General features: G+C 32.0%; 1 protein-coding gene and 1 pseudogene across 1 annotated transcript; one reads left to right on the forward strand and one right to left on the reverse strand.

Annotated features, from left to right (window-relative positions):
- Positions 1-431: 431 nt before the first annotated feature.
- Positions 432-2,427, forward strand: LOC111279889 (cytochrome P450 71D9-like; annotated as a pseudogene).
- A 135-nt stretch (positions 2,428-2,562) lies between these two features.
- Positions 2,563-5,406, reverse strand: LOC111279888 (WEB family protein At2g38370-like). Its single transcript, XM_022866951.2, has 2 exons — positions 5,061-5,406; positions 2,563-4,341 (listed from the first exon to the last, which is right to left on the reverse strand). The coding sequence occupies exons 1-2, from the start codon at positions 5,241-5,243 to the stop codon at positions 2,845-2,847; spliced, it is 1,680 nt and encodes a 559-aa protein (XP_022722686.1). The 5' UTR covers positions 5,244-5,406; the 3' UTR covers positions 2,563-2,844.
- Positions 5,407-8,594: the final 3,188 nt, after the last annotated feature.

The raw sequence follows: 8,594 nt of genomic DNA on the forward strand, positions 1-8,594 counted from the left end.
ATTTTGTTATATAAATTAAGTATCTAAAAATTTAAAAAAATTTTAATAAATTTAAATATATTTTTTAAGTAGATATTTTTATTAAAATGATAATACAATTTTTATTTTTAAATAAGTATAGATAAAATTTAAATTATAAATAATATTTTTTATATTTTTTATACATTATTAATTTATTAATTTAAAATTTTTATTAAATCATTTTAAAAGAAAACTTCACAAATTTCAAATCACGGGTAAGTTTTGTCCAGTTCCTACGACGTGTTTGTCAGATTGGTCTTTATAGGCTTATTCTTTTGTCGGTGCGGCCGGCGCTAAGGTCTGTCTTTTGTAATGTTGTGCTTTGGATGTAAGCATATGGCATTTTCTTGCGGCTGATGCGATTAACTTTTTTTTTTCCTATTTAATCATAAACGAAATTACATATTTAAGAAAGATCCTCAAGAATTAACAATAGTTACCCATTTAATAGAACGAAATTTCAATCAAACACGGCTCTTCATTGCATATTTTGTATTCTTGAATCTTGCTAGCAAGCAACCTTCAATTCTTCATCCTCATGGACCTTGGATTTTCTTCCTTGTCCATCCTGCTTAACATCCTTGTATTCTTGTTTATCTTTGTGAGAATAGTTCAGGTATTGAAATCCAGTAATCCTGTGAAAAAGTTGCCCCCAGGGCCATGGAAACTACCTCTCCTAGGAAACATGCACCGACTTGTCGGTTCACTACCCCATCAAACGTTGACAAGCTTGGCTAAGAAGCATGGCTCTCTGATCCATCTGAAGACTGGAGCAGTTTCCAATATTGTAATATCTTCACCAGAATTGGCCAAAGAAGCTTTGAAAACCAATGATATCAATTTTGCTTCTAGACCCACCATACTTGCTTCCAAGATCATGTCTTACGATTCTACAAATATTGTTTTCTCTCCTTATGGTAGTTAACGGAGACATCTACGCAAAATTTGTGTAACAGAACTTTTAAGTGCAAAGCGTGTTGAATCATTCAGAAAAGTTAGAGTAGTCAAATCTCATCAAGGCAACTTCTTTCTCTGAAGGTTTACCAATCAATCTTAGCAAAAAAATTTTCTCATTGACATATGGCATAACATCAAGAGCAGCCTTCAGTGAAAAATGCAAAAAGCAAGAAGCATTCATGTCCATCATCACTAAGGTTAGTAAGTTGTCAGGAAGCTTCACCATTGCAGATATGTACCCTTCTGTTAGAGTGCTTGACTTGATTAGTGGAAGGCCCAAATTTGAGAAGCTACATAAAGAAGCTGACAGGATACTCGCAGACATCATTGCCGAGCACAAAGAGAGGAGGAAAATTACAGACGATGGCAATGGCGAAGAAGTGAAGGATCTGGTTGATATTCTTTTAGATCTTCAAGAGAATGGTGAACTGGACTTTCCTCTATCTGTTGACAACATTAAAGCAATCATCTTGATCAGTTTTCTAGTTTTTTCATTTGCTGCATAGTGCATACACTTAATGAAAACAAATAATTGCTGAAAATGAATATTTGCCTGTCACTTGTTTACTTCACTTCTATGTGATGCATAGCTAACCATTGGTAAAATCTATGATTTCTATTTGATGCATGGCTAACCATTGGTAACATTTATGATTAAGCTTACTAAAGAGTCCAGTATCCACCTTCAGGACATGTTCAGTGCTGGGAGTGAAACATCATCCATAACTGTTGAATGGACAATAGCAGAACTGCTGAAGAACCCCAGAATTATGGAAAAGGCCAAAAATGAGGTAAGACGGGTCTTTGATGGTAAGAGGAAATGTGGATGAAGAAGGCATTCCTGAACTAAGTTCCTAAAAGCAGTTATTAATGAAACATTAAGACTGCACCCTGCTGTGCCTCTGATACTAAGAGAATGCGGCCAGAACTGTCAGATTGATGGTTATGATATACCCGTCAAGTCTAAAGTCCTTGTTAATGTAGGAGCAATTGGAAGGGATCCCAACTATTGGAATGATGCTGAGACATTTTATCCAGAGAGGTTCCTTGATAGCTCAATTGATTTTAAGGGAACAGATTTCAGATACATCCCATTTGGTGCAGGAAGGAGGATATGTCCTGGTATATCATTTGCTCTTAGTAATATTGAGTTGCCAATTGCACAATTGTTGTACCACTTTGATTGGAAACTTCCTCATGGAATGAAGCCCGAAGATTTGGACATGACTGAGGCGCTTGGTCTGTCAATAAGAAGAAAACAGGAGTGGTTTGCAATTCTCATCCCTTATCATCCTTCCCCAGTGCGATAAATACAAGATGCTAATTTGATCAATGTCATTGAATTATTGGACTATGTTCTTAGTAATAGGAAGATCTGCATGACGTCCAATAACTTTTACAGTCAAGCAACTCAACCTTTTTTTTTTTACCTGTAATCCTAGTTGCTTGTAGCTGTAGTGTAGTTTATTTGAGTTTGTCAGGATTAGAGATCTTTTATCTGTTTGCAAAGTATCACTCTTAGCGTCTGAATGTAGCATTTCTAAGAAACAATGTCATTTTCTCATACAAAAGGACCCAATAGAATTGAACCTTGAAAAACATGTATAAATATAGCATTTTGAGATTCAAGTCAAACGCCAAGTACTAATTGTCGATTTGCAAGAATACCCAAGTAACAGACGAATGTAATTGGCATAACATGGCAGCATTGCCTCACATAACGATCAGGATATAAATATCCTAATCATCTTTACAAGCACGGACAAAGGATAAATTGAATCCAGCAAACACAATATAAAACAGGGAACATGAAGGAAAAAAACAAGTAACTAGGAGTTAGCGCTTCACTTGGAACAAATTACAGCACTACCTCAAGTCAAGAGTTGGCTTCTTTTTCTTATTCTGTTTTGCTAAAAGAAGTGAAAAGCGAGCAAATCCGAACTTCTTCCTCTTTCCAGAGAACTGCTTGCGACCACTTTCTCTCTCCATCTTTTGAGAGGAGGGGAAATCACCATTTCCTTTACCGAGCATTTGACCCAATGAAACCTTTCTCTTTACAGTGCCTTTCTCTGCCAACATCTCAGTCTCAAAGTCGTCAGGCAGAAGCAACTTCCGGCTTAGTATTTGCCCTATTGATAGGGTTGGCTTCAAAACAGAAGTTGGACCATCATTAACCAGATTCACATCTAATAAACGGGAATCCTTTCGATTGTGAGATGGATAAGAATTTTTGAACTTGGTAGAGTTGTGTACAGATCGTCTTTTCTGTCCATGCTCAGATCTCCACTTGCGAAGAGCCTCCTCAACTGCCAGTTTGCCCTTATTTGCAGCTTCTACTCTGTTCAATGCTTCTTCCAATGCCTTCTTACTAGTTTTGACTTCTTCCGTGGCTTCCTCTACCCTCTTCAAGATTTCCATTTTTGAAACATCTGTTTCATCAACTTGGAGCATAGCATCTGCCACTCTCCTATTAGAAAGTTCCTCAGCATTTTGAGCCTTGCACATTAAGGAAGAGTATTCTTCAAATGAAATAGTCACCCCTTCAGCATTTTGCACTAGAACATCAGACGATCTCTCCCTGCATGAGAGAGTCTTGATCTCTGCAAGAGCCACAGCTTCTGCAGCTCTCGCAGCTTCCTTCATTTTTTTGGCCGCAAGTAGCCTCATCTCAGTTGTTTTTATTCTTGTTCTAGTCTGTTCAGTATCAGATATTGCTCTTGAAACCTCTGATCTTGCAGCTTCTCCAATTTTCTTGAATTGCTCAGCCTCAGAACTCAATCGTTGGAGCTCCCTTGATATATCCAAAGGATTATCAGCACTGCTTTTGGTTTGAGCATCTTTTGCTACTTGCAGTTTATGTCTTGTTTTCTTTAACTCTTCTTCAAGGGATGATATGTTAGAGGAATTCTGAGTTAGCCTCTCTCGAGTCTTCTCAAGAGAAATTCTTTCCTTCTCTAACTTCTTATTTAGTATATCCACAGAACCTCGAATGTCAGCAAGATCATTAGTTGTCCTGGAAAGGTTCATTTTAGCCTGCTTCAACTCCATTAAAATTAAACCTGGAGCTGATGATGGGCAGAGGCTCGAACTTCCTGTCAAGTTGGGATGGCCAGTTTGATGATTTTCTTTCTCTGCTTCTTTCACCGCAGAGGTCACATTCCTGACATCTTTGTTCATCTCAAGGGTCACATTTACTTCAGACACTTCTTTCTGCAGCTTTAACTTTAGTTCTTTGACAGTTCTTTTAGTTCTTTCAAGTTCTTTTAGCACATCGAATGTTTCTCTTTCCTTAACAACAAGATCTTTCTCCAATTGTCCTGCTTGCTCCTCCAATTTAGCAATGTCAACTTCTTCCATATCATGCTGCGAATATTAAGAACTTGTCAGAACAAAAAGACTAAATGTAAAAAGATGCATAGGCAGACAAAAGAAAACTGAGGTAGTAAATGCACTATTCATTATAGTATCAATTATTGCTGTCAAAGACAAACAAAACATTCTATCTCCTTCCTACAAGCCATATTTACATTTCATGATAAAAGCTAATTATAAAGAGAGCAGAATAATAGAAGAAGTTTCAAAGTTAAAGTGACATGAAGCCATGAATTTTTCTCATATATTGAACGCTTCCAATTCATTTTCATGACTGCACGGTGTGTGATAAATGGTACATTAAGCCTTGTAAATAATTTCATCTCTCGATTCCCAACTAAGATATATGGAGCATATTTACTGCTAGTACATGCAAGCATTTCAGTTTGAATGTCTCAGCTTATAACTCGCAACACTTCCTCTTGAAACAAATATACAAGTTATCTTAAGGTACAAGTAGCAAAGTCTATGCAAAATCAACTTTGACACCACCCCAGTGAGCATTCTACTTTAAATTTGCCAGGTTTTGTCTACTTTCCAATCTTAAAAAAAAAAAAAAAAAAACCCGAAATATCAACAACAGAAAACAAACAAGTTGGATAAAAGAAAGAAAAAGAGGAAAAAAGCCAAATCCATGAAACCCAGCAACGTTTCTCAGAAAAGACCTAGAAAAAAAAAAACCAATATTGTTTTTTGGGTAGAAATTAAACCTCAGTTTCAGGGATGAGCTTATGTTGAGAGGGTTTCCAGTAACCGATTCCACCGAATCGAGTAACAGCCTCCTTCACTGACTCAAACGGCGCCGAAGTATCGATCTCAGCTCTGACAACACCGTTCAGAACCCCCATTACTTTGGTGCCCGAATCGCCAAATTCACAGCTGTCCACCTCCATTCCAAAAAACAAACAAAACCCTGAAACTTAAACAAGAAACAACTAAGAAACCTTAAAGTTGCGAAGAGGATAATGATGTTTGGTTTGGAGTTTTAGCAGTTTGTCTGAACCCTGAGTGACTTAAAGACAATCAAAGCGATAGTACTGTAAAAGAGGTAACGGCACCTAAACATGAATGAGAATAAAAAAAAATACTTGGGTTTTGTTCTTTTTTTACCGAATTTCCATAAATATCCTTGATGTTTGAATAAATTTGCTGGAGGTTAAATGGAGTTGTGAGGTAAAAAAGGGATTTATTTTAAGTGGTTAACCTTAATGGGGAATGGAAATACTGAGTGACATAAAACGAAAAAATTAAAGCATGTGGGGGGCAATGAGGGGATAGGGTTTCAACGGCAATAAATCTTAACGGACCTTAAAGGACAAAAGCCTTAACTTGAGTGTTTGACGGTTGAGATTTCTTTTTGTCTTTTTTTTAAAAGGAAAAAGAGCACCCTCCTTTTCTTGTTTATAACAATTTCATCAAAATTGTTGGCTAGAGATTTAATTTCAAAGTCTAAGACATCATATATATATATATATATAGGAAATTTAATGTTTTTTTTTATTATAAATGTCAAGTATTTTAAGATAATAATAATCATCTAACTAATTGCTTCTAATTTGTTAATTATATACATTTTTATGAATTAATTAAATCAATAGTAATAATGATTTGTAATATTTTTGTAATAAATTATACGAATATGTTAATGAGTTTTGATTTCACGTTTTTTAATTCGTGAGAGTAATCTCGAAATCTGAATATGATTTTATTGTAATTATAAGTTTTAATTAAAATAATTTTTTAAATAAAATATATATTTATATAAGAGTTAATGTTATGATTTTTTTTGAACTAGAATAAAACATTTAATGTAATTTTTAAATTTTAAAAATTTTAACATGATATTTAAAATATAAATTTATTCATTAATGTGATATTCATTACTATAACGTGTTTAGTTTTAAATAACACATGAATAAATAATTATTTAAATATCATATTAATTAATAAATTTATAATTATATATTATATTTAAAATATTTAAAATTCACGTATAATATTAAAATTTTACTGTAATTTAAAAATCATTCGTAATTTTACCCTTTGTGTAATTAAAATATTTAAAACAAAATTTATATTTTTATTGTGAATTAAGATTTTGTGGCTATATTTAAGTTATATCAAATTTTCATGATAATTTTTATAAAACTATATTGTGAACTTTTGATGGTTATTAATCCTAAATATAATTTCTTAGTCAAATTAAAATTATGCTAATTACCAAAGATAAGAAGGATTTCACATCTCATTTATCAGAATTAATGCTTACATATGTTAATCATTGCATCACCTTTATATAATTAGCAATAAGAATGGAGGATTGATGTGATTGCACTACTTTTGCATCGAATTTAAAGCCGATTCAAACTAGCATAACTTTTTTTTTTCGAGGATTAAAATAGCATTACTTTAGCAAACAGCCACGGAACAATGAACTGTTCAAAGAGGGCACAGAAGCGCTCCTTAAGATAATCAATGTGTAATAAAAGAAAGAAATTATGGTAATTTAATATTGGTTGGTCACATGAAAATTGCAAAACATTCAATCATTTTATGTTTTATTTTGTTTACTTTAAGATTATAATAACAGGGGAAAAAAATAAAAGCATGATAAATGGAGGTTGTTCCTATAAATTGCTACTACTTTCGCTGTGTAAATAATTGTAATCCATTATACTTTTTATTGTAGGTAATGAATTATAATGAAGATATTCATCTAGTTTTGTAGCCTGTGAGACTTGTTTGATTTAAATGAATGGATGGAAGGTAAACAATTAAGAGAATAAGTTTTTCTAAAAAAATACATTTTCTACATAAAAAACATAATGTCTAAATTTTATGTAAAACATTAATGTTTGAACATTTTAATTAAAAATTACGTTTCTTATATTAAAAACGTGGTGTTTGCATTTTTAAGACATTATTATCTATTACATTTCAATTGTTAAAAATGTATTGTTTGAAAATTTTTAACAAAAACTTTGATTCTACATACGCAATCATAATTTTAATATTTTTTTCAATAAAAATTTATATATAATCTTTCTCAAATGTAATTATTGTAGAACTTTTTTAGAAAAAAGTTTTATTACAAAAGCTGCAAGAATTGGTCTTTAGTAAAAGAAAAAAAATTAAATAGAATGATAGCATGCTAAATATGCAGAATATAAAATAGTGAATAAGTTTAGATATAAAATCATAGCTGCCTAAAAATACTATTACAAATAGATTAACATTGAGTTAAAACAGTAGGTGTAAGCCATTGTAGAAGAACAAAAACACAATGGCTAAAAACTAACATCAGAGTTTAAACAAAAGGTCACGAAGTATATGTTAAGTTTTACATATTTAATTTCAATTAATGAGAACATAGAACATGCCTTATTCAACCATTTGAAAGAAACAAGGATCACTATGGTTTAAATGATTGTTTGCAACAAATTTTCTCCGGCCACCTAAAAAAGCTTTATTTTTAAGTGAATACCTAAATCGAACAAGCTAGCTTGTCTGTTTTCTTGGGACCATCAGGATGACATTAACGTTGTGTGCTGGAAGGTGTTGTTTGTGAAATGTGACAGGGACATGTTGAATTTTTAAAACAGTTTAACAAACCGTGATTAACAATAATTAATATATGTGTTGTTTAAAAATTTTAAATTATTTAAATGTAATAGAACTTATATAAAAGTTGTTTATAAATATTGTATTACCAAGACATAAGATGATTAAATATTTGTTTTTGTCATAGTCAATTCAAATGATGGATAGTCAAAATCATCGTCGTCAGATTTAATTTCACCATGTTCATCAGCTTCAATTTTCACATTTTGCTCTGAATCAAAAGTTGTATCATCAAGATAAATAATTTTATCAACCATCTTTTTTGCGGTAATTGACTCATTATGCTTTTTTTTATTATTATTTTTAAAGAAGATGCCTATAATGCTTTTGAAGATAAAAAAAAAAAAAAATCTCAAGAAAACATCATAAGATAATTACATTGTTTATAAATGAGAAATATTTGAAATTAAGGTATTACCTATTCTTACTTGAAAAATGCAAAAGCAGAGCATGAAAAGATTAAGAATAAGAATGCATTATGTCAAAATGATAAAGCAACAAAAATCATAAGTTTTGTGAATTAAAGTTCTGTTTACATATTATAATGAAAATTATAATATAAAGATAAAGTTCAAACTGGATTAATAATCATAAGAACCAAATAACAAAAATAGATTAATTGT

This window comes from Durio zibethinus, chromosome 27 (assembly GCF_047325235.1).
Source record: "Durio zibethinus cultivar Kanyao isolate XHJ-2024 chromosome 27, ASM4732523v1, whole genome shotgun sequence".
NCBI lineage: Eukaryota > Viridiplantae > Streptophyta > Magnoliopsida > Malvales > Malvaceae > Durio > Durio zibethinus.

Bases quoted from the DNA above. Each gene is read 5' to 3' on its own strand.
- LOC111279888 (XM_022866951.2), bottom strand. From the start codon at position 5,243: ATGGAGGTGGACAGCTGTGAATTTGGCGATTCGGGCACCAAAGTAATG. The intron at 4,342-5,060 runs GTTTAATTTCTA...TAATATTCGCAG, and splicing joins AGCTCATCCCTGAAACTGAG to CATGATATGGAAGAAGTTGA.